General features: G+C 49.7%; 1 protein-coding gene and 1 pseudogene across 2 annotated transcripts; both read left to right on the top strand.

Moving 5' to 3' along the window:
- Positions 1–1,472: 1,472 nt before the first annotated feature.
- LOC309888238 (olfactory receptor 14C36-like) lies at positions 1,473–11,498 on the top strand (the record flags this gene model as incomplete). Its single annotated transcript, XM_082780474.1, has 5 exons — positions 1,473–2,198; positions 9,533–9,600; positions 9,841–9,971; positions 10,839–10,918; positions 11,490–11,498. The coding sequence occupies 5 exons, from the start codon at positions 1,473–1,475 to the stop codon at positions 11,496–11,498; spliced, it is 1,014 nt and encodes a 337-aa protein (XP_082636600.1).
- Positions 11,499–22,236: 10,738 nt separating this feature from the next.
- Positions 22,237–23,179, top strand: LOC309888237 (olfactory receptor 14C36-like; annotated as a pseudogene). Its single transcript has one exon. The product of its transcript is annotated as an olfactory receptor 14C36-like (transcript).
- Positions 23,180–23,653: the final 474 nt, after the last annotated feature.

The raw sequence follows: 23,653 nt of genomic DNA, 5'->3' as shown, positions 1-23,653 counted from the left end.
CTGTTGCAGAGAGACAGCTGTGGCCAGGAGCAACTCCTCTGCACAGCGCAGTAGGGCTGGGGGCTCTGACCGCAGCTGGCACACAGACAGGAGAGAAGGAGAGAGGGCTTGGAGGCAGTTGGCAGTGGGAGGATGCTGAGAGCTGCCTGCTGGAGAAACCTGCACAGCCCTTGACAAGGTAAGGGTCTGGCTGCAGGGCCATGCAGCTGCAGGTCCTGGAAGGGTCTCCTCTTGCTGGGTCTTGTTTCTGGGAGGGCAGTGGGCAATGCAGTAGGCTTTGAGAGTTTTGCTGGGTTGCAGTGTGAGGTGAGAAAGTCTGGCAGAAGCCCCTTGGAGTGCACTAAGGCAGGTGCCCCCGGTCAGCCCAGAACACCCTGCCGTGGCTGGCCATGCCGGGCTCTCTGTCAGCTGCCCCGTAGCTCCTGCAGCCATGGAGGTGCCCCTTGGCAGGGCCCTGTTGGTGGCAGGGTGCTGCAGGGCAGCGCTGAGCACAGCCGCGTGGGATGGGGTCTGTGAGCATGGGCAGGGGGAAAGAAGAGGTGGGCGCAGAGCAGCAGCTCCCGGCAGGGACAGCTGCAGGCAGCACAGAGGGGCAGGTGGCCAGAAGGAGCTGTTGGCAGAAACGCCATGGCAGGGGGGATTCGGGCACCTCATGGCCATGCCCTGCAGTGCAGACGCCTTCCCCTGGAGCAGCCCCTCCCTGGCCTCCTCTCCCCCTGCAGCCCATGGGCTGTGGGGCAGGCAGGGGTAGAAGAGAAGGTAGAGCTCAAAGAGATGCTCCCAAGCTCTGTCTGTGTGAGAACTTCACCTCAGGTGAGGCTTCTGGCCAGCTGCACTTGGACTGGGGCTTCTCTGCTCTCAGTTGTCTCCAGTTTCTTCTCAGGGAAACTCCAGAGCTCGATGGTTCTGCGGCTCAAAGACAGGAAACACAGGGTATATTAGAACATGACATGTGGGCAGTGGCCTGTGTAACTCTGCATTCAGAGGAGTTGTTTGAAATAACACTGAAAAGCTCATTGATCTGACCAGTGAACAGAACTTGAGCTTCCCCCATGTTCCTGATTCCTTCCTGATGTACAGCAGGAAGGACTCCTCTGCAACCCACAGCAGCCCCTGCTCCCAGTGCCACTCTCAGCCAGCACCAGCTTTACCTCAAGTAAGAGAGCTGCAGAAAGGTCCTCCTGCAAAGAGAGATGCTCAGGCTGGAGGGCGCTCTAAGACTTGTAATAAGTCTCCCTCAAAGACATGTGAACTAACATTGTTCTGTCTTCTCTTCAACAGACAACTGTGTTCAATGTCAGCAAATGCCCAATATCAGCTCTGTGAGCGAGTTCCTCCTGCTGCCATTCGCAGACACGCACGAGCTGCAGCTCCTGCACTTCGCGCTCTTCCTGGGCATCTACCTGGCTGCCCTCCTGGGCAACGGCCTCATCCTCAGTGCCATAGCCTGCCACCACTGCCTCCACACCCCCATGTACTTCTTCCTCCTCAACCTCGCCCTCCTGGACCTGGGCTGCATCTCCACCACTCTGCCCAAAGCCATGGCCAATGCCCTCTGGGACACCAGGACCATTTCCTATCAAGGATGTGCTGCTCAGGTCTTATTTTTATTCTTCTTGTTTGGTTCAGAGTACTATCTCCTCACTGTCATGGCCTACGACCGCTACGTTGCCATCTGCAAGCCCCTGCACTACGGGAGCCTCCTGGACAGCAGAGCTTGTGCCCAGATGGCAGCAGCTGCCTGGGGCAGTGGTTTTCTTATTGCTGTCCTGCACACGGCCAACACATTTTCCCTGCCCTTCTGCCAAGGCATTGTTGTGGACCAGTTCTTCTGTGAAATCCCCCAGATCCTCAAGCTCTCCTGCTCAGATGCCTACTTCAGGGAAGTTTGGGCACTTGTGTTTAGTTTTTCTTTAGCATTTGGTTGTTTTGTTTTCATTGTTTTCTCCTACATGCAGATCTTCAGGGCAGTGCTGAGGATGCCCTCTGAGCAGGCCCGGCACAAAGCCTTTTCCACGTGCCTCCCTCACCTGGTCGTGGTCTCCCTGTTTCTTAGCACTGCCATGTTTGCCTACCTGAGGCCCCCCTCCATCTCTTCCCCATCCCTGGACCTGGTGGTGGCTGTTTTGTACTCAGTGTTGCCTCCAGCAGTGAATCCCCTCATTTACAGCATGAGGAACCAGGAGCTCAAACATACAGTGAGGAAACTATTTTATACCTCTTTCTTCAGCATTAATAATGTGCATAAAATACTAATAGAATTTCTGCAAACAAACACTCTTAGTGCAAATTCTTGAAAGTAATTTTCTTTATTATTATTTCCTATAACTTGTGGCATTGATTTAATGTTATTCTAAGCCTCCTAATTATTATTTTATTATTATTATTATGACGCTGATAATTTCAAATACCTTTACAATCAATATTCTTGTTTAAATAAAGAAACTGGGACAATTTCATTAGTCTCTACTGCAATCTCTTCCCATCACCAGTGCCTCCAGCAGTGAACACACATGAGGGACTTGGAACTAAGGGATGCAGTGAGGACACTGCTTGAATACATATGCTTCTGGTTCTTTGACTATAACAATAAGCTTATAATCAGAAACACCTATTTTTTCAGAAATCTTTAAGATACTTTTTTTTTTTCTTTTTATTTGTCTGTGTTGTTATTTTCACTAGCTATTGTTTCAGATATAAATAATATTAATCTTAGCCTCCTACTTCTTAAAGATTTACCTACAGAACCAGGCTTCCTGTGTAGATAAACAATAAAGAATCCAGAAGAAATTCATTGGTCTGAGCTGCCATCTCTTCCGATCCCCTCAGGAGCTGGGGGAGCACTTGTTGGGGCACTTGTGTTTTAGTATTTCTTTAGCCTTTGGTTCTTTTGTTTTCATTGTGCTGTCCTATAGCCTATGTGCAAATCTTCAGGGCAATGCTGAGGATACCCTCTGAACAAGGCCGACACAAAGCCTTTTCCACGTGCCTCCCTCACCTGGCCATGGTCTTCCTCTTTCTCAGCACTTCCACGTTTGCCTACCTGAAGCCCGCTTCCATCTCTTCCCCATCTCTGGACTTGGTGGTGTCACTTTTGTACTCAGTAGTACCTCCAGCAGTGAACCCCCTCATCTACAGCATGAGGAACCAGGAACTCAAGGTTGCAGTGAGGAAACTGTTTCTATATGTGCTTCTTAAGCATCAGTGTTGTTAACATTATTGTGATTTGTATCATATCGTTTTTTGTACTTAGTATTATTATCATATTGTACTACTACTAATAATCCTCTAAATGCTACCATTCTATTTGAGAAGCTGACATGAGAGATTTTCATTTCATTTTTCATTTTGATTATTTTCATAACTGTTGATATTGGCTTAATTTTTTAAGTAATTTATTTACTTTAACTACGTCTTCTAATCAACCTATTGAACTAGATTTCCTCTGTAAGTACAGACAATAAAGAAGACAGCATAAATTCATTGGACTCAGTATCCCTCTCTTCCCATCTCCTCTGATTCTGGGGGGAGCAGCCCCAGCACGCAGGAGAGGCTCAGGGCCAAGAGGCTCACCGCCCGCTGGGCTCTGCCTCTCTGCTGCCTTCGGGTTGGGGCTGCTGCTTCCCTGGAGCCATGGCCATGGCCAGCAGCAGGACGTGGCCTTGTCACTGCTGCTCCCTTTGGCTTCCTCATTGTTCTCTTGTGCTTTCACATTCAACTAAGTCTTGAGATCTCATGTATCTTGCTGACAATCTTGTTGTCTGTACAGTGGCATCTATTTCATTGCACAGCTCTTCCAAAGCTGGTGCTAGGAATATACCCAAGGAACTGCTGCATGAATAGGAACCCTACTTTACTGGGCTTCACTATGGATCAGAATCTAAGAGTGCTCAGTGTAGTGCTGGACTGGGAGCTCCCTTCTTGGCTGCACATGGCTCAGCAAACAATAACTGGCCTTGACTGGCCAGGGACTGTCCCCATGGTGCTTAGTCTGATGGCAAATGGCATGCTGGAGAGGAATGTGGAGCTGCGGCAGGGAGGTGGGGAGAGGTGGGCAGGAGCTGAGCTGGGCTGGGCAGTGCCCGGCAGAGGGCAACAGCAGCGTCAGGGAGCGGTGGCAGCATGCAGGGGAAGGCTCCCAGCAGGGCTTGGTGCTGCAGAGCCAGGGCTGCGTGAAGGGAGCCCAGAGCTGCAGGGGCAGGGGAGAGGAGGCCGAGGGCCAGGGCGGCTGCTGCAGGGGCAGGGGAGAGGAGGTCGAGGGCCAGGGTGGCTGCTGCAGGGGCAGGGAGCTCAGCGTGGCCCTTGCAGCCCCCTGCCCTGGGCCTGCCTCTGCCCATGGGCTCGGCCCCGGCCTTGGCTCTGCTGGCAGGAGCGCTCTTGGCATGCGCTTCCTGGCCTCCCCTCGCCTGCGCACAGCTGCTGCCCACTCCGGCTGCTGCCACAAATGTGTCCTCACAAGCAGCACCAGCCCTTGGGCTGCTTCTGCTGGCCTCCCCCACCCAACTGCCTTGACTCCTTGTCTCTGCTGGGCCCCGTCTTCCCCACCCAAATATGTCCCTCGGCTGTCAGTGCCCTCTCCTCTGCCATGGTGGGACATGCTTTCCAGTGGGCCATCTACCAGACACCGTAATGAATACTATGAGCAGGACTAGAGGGGTCTTGCTTCCAGACAGGGGGAAGCAGGGAGGAAAAGGACAGTCGGGTTTACTGGACTGGGTATATTAGATGGCCTGGCACATCAGTCCCACCAATGTATCAGGCTCTACTGGACACAGGTACATTGGGTGCCCTAATGCCATCAAGCTAGAAAGAGGTAGAACCCACCTATATTTTTCAAGTGACAGGGGAATCCCAGCAGTTAACTGTACTGGAGGCTGAAGTGAGTCTAACTGGGCAGGAATGGCACAAGCACCCTAATGGGACTGGCCCAGAGATATCATCTTGTGTATCCTCAGCATAGACTGCTTCGGGAGAGGGTACTGCAAAGTTCCAAGAGGGCACCACCAGTGGGGTTTTGGGATATCTGCCTTGTGAAAAGAGATGCCCAGTCAATAGCTACTCTGTTGACTGGGCAGCTCTTTTCACATTACTCAGTTTAGTTTTGCGTGGCTGGAAGGGGACAATTTCCCCAAGATCATGGGTACAACTACAGCCACTTGAAGAAATATTTTCTTTAGTTTTCATTCTGAGTTTTCCACAGAAAACCCAAGAGACACCATGGATGTCCAGTTTTCTAGTAAGATTCAGGCTGAATTTCTCAGGTTCCAATGGTCGTTTTGATATTTTATTTTATTTTATTTTATTTTATTTTATTTTATTTTATTTTATTTTATTTTATTTTATTTTATTTTATTTTATTTTATTTTTATTTTTTTTAATTTTTTTTCCCAAGGAACCCCTGACTTGTGTGAGAAAGGGTTTCACGTGCTGGGTTGGGCTGCAGTTATGGGGACAAAGACCACTGCTGGCAGCAGAGGTGTCAGACCTCCAGATTCTGCTTTTCCTCCTGATAAAAGTCTCCAAAGAAATCCCCCTGGATCAATAGCAATAGGAGAATGATGCTCAAAACTGAAATGCAGCAAAATTCAGCCTTTAAAAACAAAAGACATTTTCACTAGGTGTTTTTTGAAATCTTCCTTAACTACGTCTTGCAGGCTCTGCAATTAGCTGCACAAGGCATGAAGGCTTGAAGAAAACTGTGGAAGAGATGTTAGGAGTTTCTGCATTTTAATAAGTTCCATGGTGTATTTTGGTGCTCAGTCTATGAAGCTCAGGTACAGAGAGGAGAGTGATGTAACCACTTTACTTGCTCAAGTCAGAAGGAAAAGTTGAAGTGACTTGGAGTATTAATGGGCCCCACTGAGAGCTGTTCCTAACAAAGCCTCTCCAGGGCCTTGTTAGGGCAGATAATTGGAGGCCATGGTTACAGACAGGCAAAGCACTGTGCTGAGAAAAGTCTTGGTTGGCTTTAGTGAAGCAAAAGAGCCAAGGCCTGACCCCTGGAACTGGGAAAGGAGATCCTGCACCCCCAAGTCCAGCTCAAGGCTCTTGCTGGGGTCTGTGGGCTGTGGTGGGCAGTGTGATGACATGACAAGAACACTGGTATGACATCTTCGAGGAGCTTCACGATGTTGCAAGGAATCCATGAGGCCTCATCAGAATGAATATAACATATCTCCTCCTAATCTCTAGCCAAGGGGACAGAAACCTCAGTGCTATTGGGCCTGCCATTTTTTCCAGCACCCTCTCCTCTGCAGACTCTATCGCATTATGACTTATTTCCTTGAAGTCTGCAGACACCCATCTATGTCCACAACCTTCCTCTCATCCTTTGTTTCACCCATGTCTCGTCAACCCTCACCAGCTGTTCCCTGAAACACAAAGCCAGGGTCTGATCAGAGGGTGACCTCTGGCACCACAGTACAACACCTTGAGGGACATTTCTTATTCTATCGTGCTAATGTGTAACTTCCAACGTATACTCCACAGAAGTTTTTTCTCTCCTGCTCTTTCCTACTACCAAAGCAGGCTCCATCAGGGTGGAAACCACTCCTGAAGTAGGCATCCCAACCCAGCAGGCTCCTTGCAGCCTCTCAGCCAACCACACACAAGTCACCTCAGCAGCAGCTTCCAAGCCAGGGGCCTGCTGCTGGCCTTGCAGCTTCTTGGCTACACACAGCCAAGCCTTGTGCCTGCTGCTGTGCAGTCATGGACTCAAGCAGAAGGGACAGGACAACCCATGTTGGGGCCTTCTTTCTGTGTGGGTCGTCCTGGGTCTGGAGGCAGAGGGGATCCCCCAGTCAGCATGCCAAGCAGGTGCCTTCTGCTGGCCTAGCAGGGCCACTGCCAGATGTCAGCCCAAAAGTGCAGATCCCAGGAAGAAGGCAAGGGTGACCTTCCACCTCCAGACACAAGTGACCTCCCAGTCCCTTTGCGTGACACGTTCCTGCTGCTGCCCTATCAAGTGCAGAGACAGAAGTGACCTCACTGTCACTGCCACAGTCACAATCCTCCTGCTGGGGCAGGAGATGCTGAGGCAGAGCTCACCTCTCTCTAGTCCCTTAGGGACTAGATTTTAATTTTCTGTGTTAGAGATTAAGCAAAGTTTTAGTTGGAGTGTTTTGTGTTCTCCTTGTGGTGTCAGGTCTCTGGTTAGGGTATGGGCAAGCATTATGGTTTAGGGTGTTTTTTTTAGGTATGGCAAGAAGTCTGGGGTTAAATAGAGCATTTTAATGTTAGTGTTAAGGGCAGAGATTAGGGTGAGCAAGAGAGTAAAGGTAAGGAATGGAGCTCTGTGCTGAGTTTTTCTTCAGGTGATACCTTGAGTTCTGCATTACAATAGTGGATTCCTGTCAAGGTGGTTGACTAATGTCTTGGTTGAGGGATTAATGTTACTCTTGAAAATAGTGTAAGGGCCATACAAGACTGTTTGAAGTCAGTGTTACAGCAGCATCAACATTACCTCTTACCTCTTACCCTCTTACATCTACAAAGGTAAGCTTTCGAGCTCTTCTTCACTTCTTCCCTCACCCCAGTCTGACATGTCTCCTGGCCAGGCTACTCCTGACCTCCCCATAACAGTCATCTAACAGGGATCAGCTTTCTGATGGCTTTCATTATATCAGAGTACCTGTCTCAGAGTACCTGACTATTCTTTGGGAGAAAAAGTTTGTCATGATATATAATCTAATTTTTCGTAATATCTAATCTAAATCTCCCCTTGTGGCCATTTTCTTGAGTCCTATCATTAGTTATCTGAGAGAAGAGGCTGACCCCTGCCTCATCACAACCTCAACAGCATGTGTTCTCACCTCGGCAATTCCAAAGGGACATAAGTGACTGGAATGTGCTGGGACTTGGTCTGTGCTTTCTGAGCCTCAGTGAGTGCCACTGACTGAGCAGGTGCAGATGGTTACCAGAATGTTCTACCAGCTGGGGACAGGCTGGACAACAGTCAGTAATGAGCAATTGCACTGTGTTTAACTTGCTTTGTACATAACAATAACAATAACAGCAACTCTTATTATTTCTCTTCCCTTTCAGTCCTTTAAACTGCCCTTATCTCAACACATAAGCATTTTGGGGGGGGAGAGGGCTGATGTGAGCCAACTGCTGTGTGGTGCTGAGCTGCCCACCAGGTTAAAGCACAACATGTTTGACAACCACAGTCCAACAGCACAAATCACCCTTGTAAAAGTCATCTCCCCTGTGTTCAGAGAAGTGCAGATGGTGACAAATTCAGTCTGATTCAAACAGCACACCCCAATAGAGACCCTGCTGCCTTGGGGAGCTGTCAGCCCTGAGGGCTTGGGGACACCTCGAGGGAGCCCAAGGGCACAGAGCAAGCGATGCCATGGTTGGGTGCTGTGCTGCTGAGCTGGGCCGGGCTCCTGGGCACAAGGGGAGCTCCTGACAAGCGCTGCAGAGAGACAGCTGTGGCCAGGAGCAGCTCCTCTGCACAGTGCAGCAGGGCTTTGACCGCAGCTGGCACACAGAGAGGAGAGAAGGAGAGAGGGCTTGAAGTCACTGAGGAGTGCAACAACAGAGGGCAGCGTGTGGCAGGACACATCTGCAGGCTCCTGACACCGTGAGGCTCTGGCAGCAGGGCACTGCAGGTGGGGTTGCCAGAGGGGTCTCCTACATCTGGGACATCCAATAGCTGATAGCATCTGTCAGGGTCATTGTCTCTATTTCTACAAAAAGGAGTAGAAAATGCTGTATAGAATAACATTTGATTGCATATTTCAAGAGGAAAAACAAGAGAGGGGCTACCTGAAAGGCAAGACTTTTTCTGTAGCCTATGTTTGCGGATTCCTGCAGTGGAGGGGAGGCAGATTTCATGGTAATGGATTGTCAGTATTGTAGTGGAGACTGAGACTCCAAGAGAATTGCAGTGAGAGATCAGTTTGTCAGCAATGAAGTTTATAAAGTCCCTTCACACACCTCAGCCCAGAAACTGCACCAACATCATTTTGTGGTCCTCTCAGGTTTTATCCTAGCTGATCTTTATGAGCTGCAAGCCCCCCGATGCCCAGTGCTGGGAGACATCCCTGTCTTTGGGAGGTCTCTGCCAGCTTGAAGTGAGCACAGATCATTTGCAATGAGCAGGAGCTGCCTCATCTGCAGGCAGAGCTGCAGCACAGGAGGGTCTGCTGAGTGTCCGTCTGTCCCTCCCTGGCCTTGCCTCCCCTGGCAGCAGCACGCTGGCATTCCTCCTGGCTTCTCCAGCTGGCCGTGCTGCTGCTGGTCTTGTTTGCAGGCTGGCTGGGCATGGAGGGTTTGGATGCCCATGGAGAGAGCCGTTGGTGTGCTTGGGGGAAGGGCAGTAAGGGGACAGGGTGAGGGGTGTGGAGATGGGCACTTTGTGCCTGGATTCCTCTACACTCAGCAGTGTTCAGGTTCTTCAGAGATCAGTCTCTGAGTACAACTTGCCTGCAACACTAACAGGGTGGGTGAGACCAGTATTGATAGACAGATTATCTGTCCTCACTAAAGGACACTGCACTATAGGGCCAGTCCCTTTTTCCCTTAGGATGCACAACATTTCCACTTATGTGCTGGAGAAATGCCCGGGATTTCTGTTTTAGAAAAACTCAGCAGGTGTGGTAGGTCAGTAACATCAAAAAGTCTAACCCTATAAAATAAAAATTTATATATATATATATTATATATATATATATATATATATATATATATATGTATCTGCTCTGAAGTTGGGTAAACTGAGAGCAACACTGGGGCAAGGTTCGTTGATATCAGCAGTGAAGAGAGTCTGAGATTACCTCATGTTCCTCCTTACCTCTGGCTTTTGGACATAACTGACTCTTCCGTTGCCCACAGAGGAGCCCCCTGCTCCCAGGGATACCCTCAGGCGTCAGGAAGAACTCATGAAAGGGACCTGCCAAATGTCTTCCTGGAAATGGACAATTTTCTGGAGATTCTAAATGAGAAATGGGATGAGTTTCTCTCTGGTAAGTCTGTTGTACATTATTACTGTTCTTTCTCTTCTTTGTTCAGGATCACATCCCCAAAAAAGCAGATGTCCAACAGCAGCTCCATCACTGAGTTCCTCCTGCTGGCATTCGCAGACACACGCAAGCTGCAGCTACTGCACTTCGCGCTCTTCCTGGGCATCTACCTGGCTGCCCTCCTGGGCAACGGCCTCATTCTCAGTGCCGTAGCCTGTGACCACCGCCTCCACACCCCCATGTACTTCTTCCTGCTCAACCTCGCCCTCCTCGACGTGGGCTGCATCTCCACCACTCTGCCCAAAGCCATGGCCAATGCCCTCTGGGACACCAGGGACATCTCCTATCAAGGATGTGCTGCACAGATCTTTCTCTTTGTATTTTTGATGTCAGCAGAGTATTCCCTTCTCACGGTCATGGCCTACGACCGCTACATTGCCATCTGCAAGCCCCTGCACTTCGGGAGCCTCGTGGGCAGCAGAGCTTGTGCCCAGATGGCAGCAGCTGCCTGGGGCAGTGGCTTTCTCCATGCTGTCCTGCACACGGCCACTACATTTTCCCTGCCCCTCTGCCAAGGCAATGCTGTGGAGCAGTTCTTCTGTGAAATCCCCCACATGCTCAAGCTCTCCTGCTCAGATGCCTACCTCAGGGAAGTTGGGGCACTTATCTTTACCGTTTCTTTAGCCTTTGGTTGTTTTGTTTTCATTGTTTTCTCCTACATGCAGATCTTCAGGGCAGTGCTGAGGATGCCCTCTGAGCAGGGCCGGCACAAAGCCTTTTCCATGTGCCTCCCTCACCTGGCTGTTGTCTCCCTGTTTCTCAGCACCATCATTTTTGCCTACTTTAAACCTCCCTCCCTCTCCTCCCCAGCTCTAAATCTGGTGGTGTCATTCTTGTACTCAGTGTTGCCTCCAGCAGTGAACCCTGTCCTCTACAGCATGAGGAACAAGGTACTTAAGAATGCAGTATGGAATTTTTTTGAATATATGTTTCTTCAGAATCAGTAATGTGTCTTTAAATTTTAAATTTATTTTGGAAACTCTTAGGAAAATCTTATGTTTTATCTTACGTCTACTTTGTTTTCTCTTATTTTCTGTAATTTAATTCTTTTTTTTTTTTCTCTTATGATCTTTCTCTTAACATCCAAACTGTTAATTTTATTTTCTTTGACCAATAATCTCACGAACCTTATTAGTAGGCTTCTTGTATACATATAAATAATAAAGATGCCATGAGAAAATAACTCGTCTCAGCTGCCATCTCTTTGCATCTCCTCTGGAGCTGGGGGAGCAGCCCCAGCACGCAGGAGGGGCTCAGGGCCAAGAGCCCAGCTGACACATGCAGGAGCAGCCCCGGTGGCCCTCGGGGCTGCCCCTCACTGCCCGCTGGGCTCTGCCTCTCTGCTGCCTTCAGGTCGGGGCTGCTGCTTCCCTGGAGCCATGGCCATGGCCAGCAGCAGGACATGGCCTTGTCACTGCTGCTTTCTTTTTGGTTCCTCATTGTTCTCTTGTGCTCTTCTAGCTGTGCTAGTCCTGAGGTCTCATATGCCTTGGTGACAGTCCTGTTGTCTTTGCAGTGGCATCCCTGTGGCTGCAGGCAGCAGCAGGCACTGTGCAGCCCTGGATCACAGCTGGCCTCCCTGCTAGCACCACAGTAACAAGAGGGTCTTGCTCAGGGCAAACCCAGAACACTGGACACCTCTTCCAAATGCTATCAGAAATAGAGCTAAGGGGTTGCTCTCTGCTATTCTGTTTTCTGGGTTTTGTCATGGAGTGATAGACAGAGGTTGAAAGCCCCAGGGTGGTCCCTGAGGAACCAAGGGCTAGGCCAAGAACTCCCTTTGTGGCAGCACATGCCCAAATAGACAACACTGCCCTCTGCTGTTGGGCAAATGGCCAATGCCAGCCTGGAGAGGAATATGGAGCTGCCAGGAGATGTCAGGAGATCTGCAGGGACAAGGTGCTCAGTGGGTGTGTTGGGTCTGTCTGAGCTGGAGACACCTTTTCCTTGAAGCAGCCCACACTGTGCTGTGCTCTGCACTCGTAGCTGGAACAGCACTGATATCACTCCAGTGTTGTGTCTATTGCTGCATAGTGCTGGCACAGCATCAGGACTCCTTCTGAGCCCCCAAGAGCCAGCAGGCTGTGTGTGGACAAGTGATGGGGAGGGGACATTGCCGGGGCAGCTGACCTAAACCAACCAAAGGTTGCATAACACCTGATGTCACATTCAGCAATAAAAAGGGGGGCTCTCATGGGGGGGGGAGGGGGCTGTTCCTCCTGAACAACCACTACGCGTTTTGAGGCCCTGCTTCCCAGGACGTGGCCGAACACCGCTCGTTGATGGGAAGTAGAGAATAATTCTTTCTATCCCTCACTCTGTGCTTCCGCGCAGACTGATTGTTTCTTTTGTTTCTTTTTTCCTCCCCATTCCCTTTCCCTTTAATTAAACCTTTCTCATCTCAAACCTCGAGTTCTCTGTGTTGTATTTTCTCCCCCTTCCTCTTTGAGGAGAGGGGGAGTGAGAGAGCGGTTGTGGTGGAGCTCGGCTGCACATCTGAGTAAAACCACCAAACCTAACATGGCCCTGAGGAGGCTTTTTTAGTAACAGCCCTCAGTGGGGCCCATTCATATTCCAAGTCACATCAGCTTTTCCGCCTGACTTTACTTGCTCAAGCGGTTGCATCATTCTCCTCTCAGTACCTGAACTTTATCGACAGAGCACCAAAATACACCATGGAACTCATTAAAATGCAGAAACTCCTAACATCTCTTCAATAGTTTCTTCAAGCCTTCATGCCTTGTGCAGCTAATTACAGAGCTTGCATGGCATACTTAAGGAAGAAAATTTCAAAAAGCAGCTAATAAAAAATATTTCCTGTTTTTAAAGGCTGAATTTTGCTGCAGTTCAGTTTTGATCATCATTCTCCTATTGCTGTTCATCCAGGGTAACTTCTTTGGAGACCTTCTTTGGGAGGAAGAACAGAGTGTGCTGGTCTGACACCTCCACTGCCAACAGTAGTCTTTGTCCCTGTAACTGCAGACCAGCCCAGCACAAGAAACCCTTTCTCAGATAAGTCAGGAGTGTGTTCAGAAAATAATAAAATAAAATAAAATAAAATAAAATAAAATAAAATAAAATAAAATAAAATAAAATAAAATAAAATAAAATAAAATAAAATAAAATAAAATAAAATAAAATAAAATAAATAAAATGAGATTGAAATGACCATTGGATCCTGAGAAATTCAGCCAGAATCTCAGTACACACCTGGACATCCATGGACTATCTTGGGTCATCTGTGGAAAACTCAGGGTGAAAAATAAAGAAAATATATCATTATTGGCTGTAGCTGTACCCATGAGCTTGTCCTCATTGGGGAAATTGTCCCCTTCCAGACACAGAAACCTACATTGGGTAGAGTGAAAAGAGCTGCCCAGTCAATAGAGTAGGGCAAAGTCCTTCTTCCTGTGCTATAGATGCAAAAAGAATTGCATTGTGCCTGACACTACTCTGGGACGTGTCACCCAGGTCAGGCAACTTTACCTTAGTGCTGACAAGTCCATCACTAAACCACGCTCCCAAGCTCTACATCTACACCTTGGCTCTCCAGTCGATGACTCAGCTCATGGATGGCAATCAGGGAGTCTCGGATAGCGCAGCGCTGCCTCAGGTGTGCCACCATGGTAGCCATTGGCACCTGCTGTTCTTCAACCCTCAGCAAACCCAAAACAGAAGGACTCTGTGGAAGGCCAAGCAAGGTAGACAACTGTTTCATGTCCTTCGTCTCCAAGACAGCTCTGCCAAAGCCCCACCGGTGGTGCCCTCTTGGAACTTTGAAGTTCCCTCTCCTGAAGCAGTCTGTGCTGAGGATGCACATAGCCTCTGGGCCAGTCCCAATGGGGTGCTTTGGCCATTCCTTCCCAGTTAGACTCACTTCAGCCACCAGTACTGTTACTTCTTGGGATGTCCCTGTCACTCCAGAAATACAGGTGGGTTCTACCTCTTTCTAGCTTGATGGCATTAGGGTACTCTGTGCACCTTTGTGCAGTAGAGTCTGATACATTTGTGGGTTTGATGCACCAGGCCATTAAATATACCCAGTCCAGTAAACCTGATTGTCCCTTTCTTCCCCGCCTCCCCCTGGCTGGAAGCACGCCCCCTCTAGTCCTGCTCATACTATTCATTACTGTGTCTGGTAGACGAACCACTGGAAACATGTCCCACCACAGCACAGTCATCCCACAGTACAGGGGCAGGGAAATGACAGCCAAGGGATGCATTTGGCTGCAGGATTTCTGACAAAACTCAGGCTGAAATACTCAAGAGCAAGACACTTCAAATGGCTGAGCCAGAACCCATTTGCATATCCCAGCTGGGGAATCATCTCCTTCTGTCAGGGCTATGAAAGCAAAAAATCATAGAATCATAGAATCATAGAATATCCTGAGTTGGAAGGGACCCTTCAGGATCATCAAGTCCAACTCTTGACACCGCACAGGTCTACCCAAAAGTTCAGACCATGTGACTAAGTTCACAGTCCAATCTCTTCTTAAATTCAGACAGGCTCGGTGCAGTGACCACTTCCCTGGGGAGCCTGTTCCAGTGTGCAACCACCCTCTCTGTGAAGAACCCCCTCCTGACGTCCAGCCTAAATTTCCCCTGCCTCAGCTTAACCCCGTTCCCGCGGGTCCTGTCACTGGTGTTAATGGAGAAAAGGTCTCCTGCCTCTCGACACCCCCTTACGAGGAAGTTGTAGACTGTGATGAGGTCTCCCCTCAGCCTCCTCTTCTCCAGGCTGAACAGGCCCAGTGACCTCAGCCGTTCTTCGTACGTCTTCCCCTCCAGGCCTTTCACCATCTTCGTAGCCCTCCTCTGGACACTCTCCAACAGTTTCATGTCCTTTTTATACTGTGGTGCCCAGAACTGCACACAGTACTCGAGGTGAGGCTGCACCAGCGCAGAGTAGAGCGGGACAATCACCTCCCTTGACCTACTAGCGATGCCGTGCTTGATGCACCCCAGGACACGATTGGCCCTCCTGGCTGCCAGGGCACACTGCTGGCTCATATTCAACTTGCTGTCTACCACGACCCCCAGATCCCTCTCTTCTAGGCTGCTCTCCAGCGTCTCATCGCCCAGTCTGTACATGCAGCCAGGGTTTCCCCGTCCCAGGTGCAGGACCCGGCACTTGCTCTTCTTGAACTTCATGTGGTTGGTGATCGCCCAGCTCTCCAACCTGTCCAGATCCCTCTGTAAGGCCTTTACGACCTCATTTGAGTCCACAACTCCTCCAAGTTTGGTGTCATCAGCAAACAAGTCCAAGTCAGAGGCAAGTTTCCTGCAGTGTCCCCCTGAGGGCCAGCACTGACACAGCCTCCCTTGGAGCTCGTTAGAGCAGAACACTGGAGGCAGTGAGGACAAGGAGACAAAGGAAATGTGAAGGTGACACTGATGTGTAGGAAAACTGGATGTGTGTCAGCAAGCACAAGGGCCAGGACTTGACTCCCTACTCAAGGAAGGGAGATCCTTTCCCTTGACCAGTAGCTCAGGGCTCTTTGTGGAGCAGTAGGAGACGGGGATTTGCATTGCCAAGTGCAAGAGAATGGTATGACCCCTGCCTGGTTCATGGGTGGGGGCGAGGAGGCAATGAGACCCTGGTGCTTTAATGATCAGCTGTCTCCTCAAAGGCCTCAGTGACAGAGACAACAGCCATAGGCATGGACACAAAGACCTGGGTCCTGCTGGGACTTTGAGCCTTGCCATAGCCCTTGATCCTTTCCACACCAGGCTGTCCTAGGGTCCCCTAGACCTGTACCTCTTTTCCTGAGGGCTGCAAACACTCTTCTCTGTGGTGCCACACTGGATCTGAGCTGAATCAGGTAACTCAGACTTTCTTGGTGGCCATGCTCCTCGTAAGGCAACTCTGTAGAAAGCTGGCCTGGTTCCTGCTGAGCAGGCACCACTGCTCATATGGCATCCCTCGTGGTGCCCAGGCCCTCCTCCTCCTGGGCACTGCTCACTCAGCAGCGTCCCAGTCTGCCCTGATGTGTGGGGTTCCTATTCTTACGGTGAAGGACGATGCTCGTCTCCTTGTAAATGACAAGAGATTTCTATAGGCAAAATCCTGCATTTTCTCAGGGTTCCTCAACACCGATGCTCCATTCTGTCAGCTATTCATGGCTGCAGGCAGAAGGTTCAACCTTCATGTGATTGTGCTATCTCTGACAGGACAGTAGCATCAGGACTTCAGGAAAGTTTGGATAATACAGGAGTAATCACTTGAATGGAACTGCAACACAGAGTCACAGAAAAACAGTGGGTGGAAGGCTGCCAGATTCTACTTTTTCTGTTCTTCATTCTCATGCATTCTGTTGGTTTGTCTGGAGCTGTGTCCTGAATGTTATGGGGCTGTGCAGGTCAAAGTTAGAAGGGCCAAAACCCAGCTGGAGCTCAATCCGGCTATGACTGTCAAAGACAATAAACACTGCTTATATAAATACTTTAAATAAAGGAGGATTAAGGAGAATCCTCATCCTTTATTAGATGTGGTGGAAATCCGGTGATGATCTAGATAAGGTAAAGGCTGAGGTCCTTAATGCCTTCTTTGCCTCAGTCTCTTGCAGGAAGACCAGTTGTTCCCCTGGACATTTCTTCCATGACATGGCCAGTGCAATATTTCTAAGGTGCACTTTGTAGCAGTCTTTTCTCTCCTGCTCTTTCCTACTACTAAAGAAAGCTCCACCAGGGTGGAAACGCCTCCTGAAGTAGGCATCCCAACCCAGCAGGCTCCTTGCGGCCTCTCAGCCAACCACACACAAGTCACCTCAGCAGCACCTTCCAAGCCAGGGGCCTGCTGCTGGCCTTGCAGCTTTTTGGCTAGACACAGCCAAACCTTGTGCCTGCTGCTGTGCAGTCATGGACTCAAGCAGAAGGGACAGGACAACCCATGTTGGGGCCTTCTTTCTGCCTGGGTCCTCCTGGGTCTAGAGGCAGAGGGGAATCCCCCAGTCAGCATGCCAAGCAGGTGCCTTCTGCTGGCCTAGCAGGGCCACTGCCAGATGTCAGCCCAAAAATGCAGGTCCCAGGGAGAAGTCAAGGGTGACTTCCAGACACCAGTGACCTCACAGTCCCTTTCCTGACACTTTCCTGCTGCTGCCCTATCAAGTGCAGAGACAGAAGTGACCTCACAGTCACATTCCTTCTGCTGGGTCAGGACATCCTGACGTAGGGCTGACCTCTCTCTAGTCCTTTAGGGACTAGGGCTCACCATTCTGGGTTAGAGGATAAACACAGGTTAAACGGGAATCTTTGGTGTTCTTCTGTGGCTATCAGGTCTGTCATAAGGTTATGGGCAAACCCTGTGGTTTAGAGTATTTTAAGGCCTGCCAACAACTTCTCTAGGGCTAAATAGTGCATTTTAATGCTAGTGTTTAGGGAAGGAATTAGGGTAAGCAGGAGAGTAAAGGTAAGGAAAAGGGTCTGTGGGCTGCATTTTTCTTCAGTGGATACTTTAAGTTCAGGCATTAGAGTAGTGGATTCCTCTCAGAGTGTTGGAGGAGCATTTAGGTTTAAAGATTAGAATTACTGGTTCAAATAATGTAAGGGCAATACATGACTGTTTTAAATCAGTGTTACTGTAACACCTACATTAAATGACCCCTCTTACCTTTAGGGAATCATTAATTTCTGCTGGCCATGCTCCTCTTCCCACCCCAAAATCTCACATCTCTCTTGTCCAGGCTGCTCCCGACCTCCCCATATCTTGTTGGGATCAGCTTTCTGATGACATTTACCATCTCAGTGTATCTATCTCACCTCTGTTGGCTCCTCCATTCCTCAGAAGGTAGTGGCCTTGTAATGAGGAGGGAAAAGGACACAAAGGTCTTGTAATGAGGAGGGAAAAGGACACATAGGCACATCCTGCTCAATGTGCCCATCAGCTCTGCACCTACGCAAAATCATGCTTCCTACCTACAAGTTTTGTTTCCCAAATGGCTTCTGTGGATCCAGGGTTACTTTTCCCAGGCCCTCTCCCATGTTTCAGTTTCAGATGTGGAGGGATAGGATAAGGAAAGCCAAGTCTCAGATGGAACTCAGCTTGGCAAGTGATGCAAGGAATAATAAGAAGAGATTCTATAGTTACATTGCTCAGATATGGAAGGCCAAGGACAGTGTACCCCCTTAAAAAGGGTAGAAAGGAGGACCCAGGGAACCACTGAATGGTGAGCCTCACGTCTGTGCCTGACAAGATCATGGAAAAGATCCTCCTGGAATCGGTGTCAAGGCACATACAAGACAAAGAGGTGATCTCAGACAGCCAGCATGGCTTCACCAAAGGATAAATCTTGCCTGACCAATCTGGTGTCTTTCTACAACGGAGTAACCACATCGGACAACAAGGGAAGACCGACTGATGCCATCTACTTGGACTTCTCTAAGTCCATTGACACTGTCCCACATGACATCCTGGTCTCCAAATTGGAGAGATATGCATTTGAAGGGTGCACCATTCAGTGGGTAAGGAGTTGGCTTGAAGGTCACACTGAGAGAGTGGTGCTCAATGGCTCTATGTCCAAGTGGAGGCTGGTGATGAGTGGCGTCTGTCATGAGTCTGTCTTGGGACTGGTACAGTTTAATATCTTTATCAATGACATAGTGGGATCGAGTGCTCCCTCAGCAAGTGTGCAGATGACACCAAGCTGAGTGCTGTAGTTGATGCAACAGAGGAAGGGGTGCCAACCAAAGAGTGCTGGACAAGATTGAAATTTGGGTCCCTGTAAATCTAAGGAGGTTCAACAAGTCCAAGGGCAAGATGCTGCAACTGGGCTCGGGAAATCCCAGATATGAGGATAGGCTGGGAGAAGAACTCATTGAGAGGATCCCTGCAGGGAGGTACTTGGGGGTTCTGCTGGACAAAAAGCTCGACATGAGCCAGCAGTGTGTGCTTGTAGCCCAGGAGGCCAACTGCATTCTGGGCTGCATCAAAAGAGGAATGGCAAGCAGGTGGAGGCAGGTGATTCACCCCTTCTACTCTGCCCTTGTGAGGCTCATCTTGGAGTCCTGCATCCAGGACTGGGGCCACCAGCACAAGAAGGGTGTGGGTCTATTAGAATGGGTCTAGAGAAGGGCCACGAAGATGATCAAGGGGCTGGAACACCTCTCCTATGAAGAAAGGCTGAGAGAGCTGGGGCTGTTCAGCCTGAAGAAGAAAAGGTTCCTGGGTGACCTCACTGAAGCTTTTCAGTACTTAAAGGGGGCTTATAAAAAAGATGGAGAGTGACTCTTTGCTCAAGGACATCACAGTCCCTGCCCTGCCCCAAGGGGACAAACAGCTGAAGTTAGGGATAGGAGTAGGTTTGAAGATGAGATGTGTTGTGTGTGTGGTGGAGGGTTAGGTGGTCAATTTAACATTTAGGGATTAGAGGTCAGCTTCTACAGGTAATGTAAAGGAAGGGCTTTGAGGGAGGGATTTGTGTTCTGCTCAAGATTCCTGCTCAAGGTGTAGGATGAGGGCAAGGTTTGTGGGTCAGAGTTTTGTTTAGTTCTTGGGTGAGGACTAAGGCTAACGCTGGCATTCTAATTCATGATTAGGCTTAATCATCATTCTGCTTGACCTTCAAGTACAAGATGTGTTTGACATCTGCCTTTTCCAAGTCCCGAGGAACCTCTTTGGTCAACCTGTCCTATCCAAGGCCTCTCAGATAGATCTTATGACAATGTCTGGAGCAGTTCCACCAGCATGTCTCTCACCCTTCCCACTCAACTGCTAAGCAACCTGAGGACTGAGCAGGGGGATGATGAAGGTTTGGGAAAGGGCTTGGTTAAAACCTCTGAGTACAGCCTTTATGGGCTTCACACAGACAGTGAGGGTGGTGTCACAGAAAACAGTGACACTCATGAGGACCAAAGAGCAGGTGGATAAGACCTTGGGCTTATCAACACAGGACACAAACACACATGAAAACTGCATGGGAGGGAAGAGGAAGATTGGATCCAAAATGTAGATTATGAAATCAAAGACCATGAGAATCACCGTGGCACTGCAGGACAGCTCCAGCAATGGAACAAAACCACAGAAGGTGTCTATGACACTGGGGCCACAGAACTGTAGCTGGGAGGAGGAGAAAGAATTCCTGTACATGAGAGAAATTCACCCGTTTCAGGTACAGCTGCCTTCTGGAGTCAGGCCTTCCAATTCTTGAGCCTTGCAGAGAAGAGGGATGGCATACAGCCCAGGGCTGACCGTAGGACATGGCCCCCAGCAGGAAGCACTGCAGTCATGCAGAAGGTGCAGCTGAGAGTGCTGCCACCTCTGTGAGCAAAGGGGGTGCTGTCCCCAGCCAGGAAGCTGGCCAGCATCTGGCACAGGGTGCTGGAGCTGTACAAGGCCTGCAAGGAGGAGAAATCTCCCTCAGGAAGAAGGCCACGGGCATCTGCAGGTGTTTGGTGGCCAGCACCAGCACAGTGATGAGGGTGTTCCACATCCCAGTCACTGTGCTGGTCATGTAAGAGAGGAGGAAGAGATGTTTGTAAGGGTTGAGGAACTTCCGTATTCACAGTAGTGGAAACTCAGCCAATGATGGCTTATTGCACCATTCCCCTTTCCTTATGGAAACCCTTTTAGAGCACTCTGGTCCCCTCTGTCTTGTTGGGATAAAAAATTCCAAGCAGTTTCTTCCCCAGTTCCTAAACGGAACAGTGAAGGAATTTCAGAGAGGTGAAATTATCCCTGCCTGTCATGGCCGAGGTATCCTGCAATACAACAGGAACAAAATAGGGGTTAAGGAATCATTGGTTCTCATGTTTGACAACCACACTCTAATAGCACAAATCACGCTTCTAAAATGTATCTTCCCTTTCTTCAGAGAAGAGCATTCGGTGATGACTTTGGTCTGCCTCAATCAGCACACCCCAGCAGAGACCCTGCTGCGTTCGGGAGTTGTCAGCTCTGAGGCCTTGGGGACATCTCGAGGGAGCCCAAGGGCACAGAGCAAGCCATGCCATGGTCGGGTGCTGTGCTGCTGAGCTGGGCTGGGCTCCTGGGCCCAAGCAGAGCTCCTGGCAAGAGGGCCGTGGTGCAGAGAGACAGCTGTGCCCAGGGGCAGCTCCTCTGCACAGCACAGCAGGGCTGGGGGCTCTGACCGCAGCTGGCACACAGAGAGGAGAGAAGGAGAGAGGGCTTGGAGGCACTGAGGAGCGCAACAACAGAGGGCAGCGTGTGGCAGGACACATCTGCAGGCTCTTGACACCGTGAGGCTCTGCATTATTCTACATTTAATGTGGACTAGAAGATGCTGTAGGGAATGGCATTTATAAAAGGATTTTTTCCAGAGGAAGACTGAGGCTTGGATTATCTGAAGAGGAAGGCTTTTTTAGTTTCTGTGCTTTCAGATACTTGCAGTGGTGGGGAATCTGAGTGAGTCTGAGCACACAGCTTATGGGATGGGGTCTGCTGGTTTTGGACAGGGAAGAGATGTGGGGATAGAGAAACAAGTTCCCAGCAGGGACATGGGCAGGCAGCAGTGTCCTGGTTCCTTAGGCACTGGAACAGGTACCACAGGGAAGTGGTGACAGCACTGAGGCTGTCAGAATTCCAGAAATAACTGGGCAACCCCCTCAGATATAGGCCAATTTTGGGGTTTTCATGTACAGATTCAGGGGTTGGATTTTAATATCCTTGTGGGCCCCTTCCAGCCTGGGATAATCTATGACTCCATGTCTCTTTGAACCTACGAGTGCAATACTTCTGTAGCTCAATAAATGCCAGCACAGGCCAAATGAGCCTAAGCATGGCTCAAAATTGTCTCTAACTGAAACTGTGAAGGGACTCTTTCATCTGAGGCTCCACAAGCTTTCATTTGAAATGCCCAGGATTTATGCCTTAGAAAAGAGGGTTGGGTAGGCAGCTAGACAGAAAATACAAAAATAAATCCCCGCAGCCCTGCTCCACAGTTGGGTGAATTGGGAGCAACAAAATTGAAAAGCTCTTTATTATCAGCTGATTGAATCTGAGAATACCCCATCTTCCTCTTTACCTCTGGCTGTGGGGCAGGACTGACTCCTTGCCCAGAGCAGGGTCCCTTGCTCCCAGGGACACCCTCAGGCAGCATCAAGAAGAGCATATGAAAGGGAGCTGGTAAATGCCTGACTGAAAGGGTTTTCATAGCAGTTATGTGAGAAATGTAAGAACTTTATCTCAGATATGTCTTCTTATTTATTAAAGCTTTTTTCATCCTTGGCAGTAACCGATGGCCAGAACCACCAAATGCCCAACATCAGCTCTGTGAGTGAGTTCCTCCTGCTGGCATTCGCAGACACGCGCGAGCTGCAGCTCCTGCACTTCGCGCTCTTCCTGGGCATCTACCTGGCTGCCCTCCTGGGCAACGGCCTCATCCTCAGCGCCGTAGCCTGCCACCACCGCCTCCACACCCCCATGTACTTCTTCCTCCTCAACCTCGCCCTCCTCGACGTGGGCTGCATCTCCACCACTCTGCCCAAAGCCATGGCCAATTCCCTCTGGGACACCACAGCCATCTCCTATCAAGGATGTGCTGCTCAGGTCTTATTTTTATTCTTCTTGTTTGGTTCAGAGTACTATCTCCTCACTGTCATGGCCTACGATCGCTACGTTGCCATCTGCAAGCCCCTGCACTACGGGAGCCTCCTGGGCAGCAGAGCCTGTGCCCAGATGGCAGCAGCTGCCTGGGGCAGTGGCTTTCTCAATGCTGTCCTGCACACAGCCACTACATTTTCCCTGCCCCTCTGCCACGGCAATGCTGTGGACCAGTTCTTCTGTGAAATCCCCCAACAACCTCAAGCTCTCCTGCTCAGATGCCTCTCTCAGGGAAGTTTGGGCACTTGTGTTTAGTATTTTTTTGGCCTTTGGTTGTTTTGTCTTCATAGTGGTATCTTATGTGCAGATCTTCAGGGCAGTGCTGAGGATGCCCTCTGAGCAGGGCCAGCACAAAGCCTTTTCCACATGCCTCCCGCACCTAGCCGTCGTCTCCCTGATGGTCAGCACTGACATGTTTGCCTACCTGAAGCCTCCCTCCATCTCGTCGCCATCCCTGGACTTGGTGGTGTCACTTCTGTACTCAATAGTACCTCCAGCAGCGAACCCACTCATCTACAGTATGAGGAACTGGGAACTAAAGGATTCCATCAGGACTCTACTTGAATACACACATCTTCAGCAAATTCACCTATAATACTACGCCTAATATTAGAAATCCTAGTTTTTCTCAGAAATAAAATAATATCATGTCTTCTGTTATTTAATGTCTGTATTATTATTTTCTCTAAGTATTTCACTTTTGAATTAAATAATATTATTTTTAACCCCCCCTAGAATCAATTATTTTCCTATTGAAGATGGCTCCCTGTGTAGATAAACCCAATAATAAAGCCATTAGAATTTCACTGGTCTGAGCTGCCATCTCTTCCCATCTCTTCTGGAGCTGGGGGAGCAGCCCCAGCATGCAGGAGGGGCTCATGGCCAAGAGCCCAGCTGCCACATGCAGGAGCAGCCCCGGTGGCCCTCGGGGCTGCCCCTCACTGCCCGCTGGGCTCTGCCTGTCTGCTGCCTTTGGGTCAGGGCTGCTGCTTCCCTGGAGCCATGACCATGACCAGCAGCAGGACGTGGCCTTTTCCCTGCTGCTCTCTTTTGGCTTCCTCATTGTTCT

The sequence above is a fragment of the Aythya marila genome, assembly GCF_965140915.1.
Source record: "Aythya marila genome assembly, chromosome: 28".
NCBI lineage: Eukaryota > Metazoa > Chordata > Aves > Anseriformes > Anatidae > Aythya > Aythya marila.
Note: the sequence above shows the minus strand (reverse complement) of the source record. Positions and strands in the feature narration are given on the sequence as shown.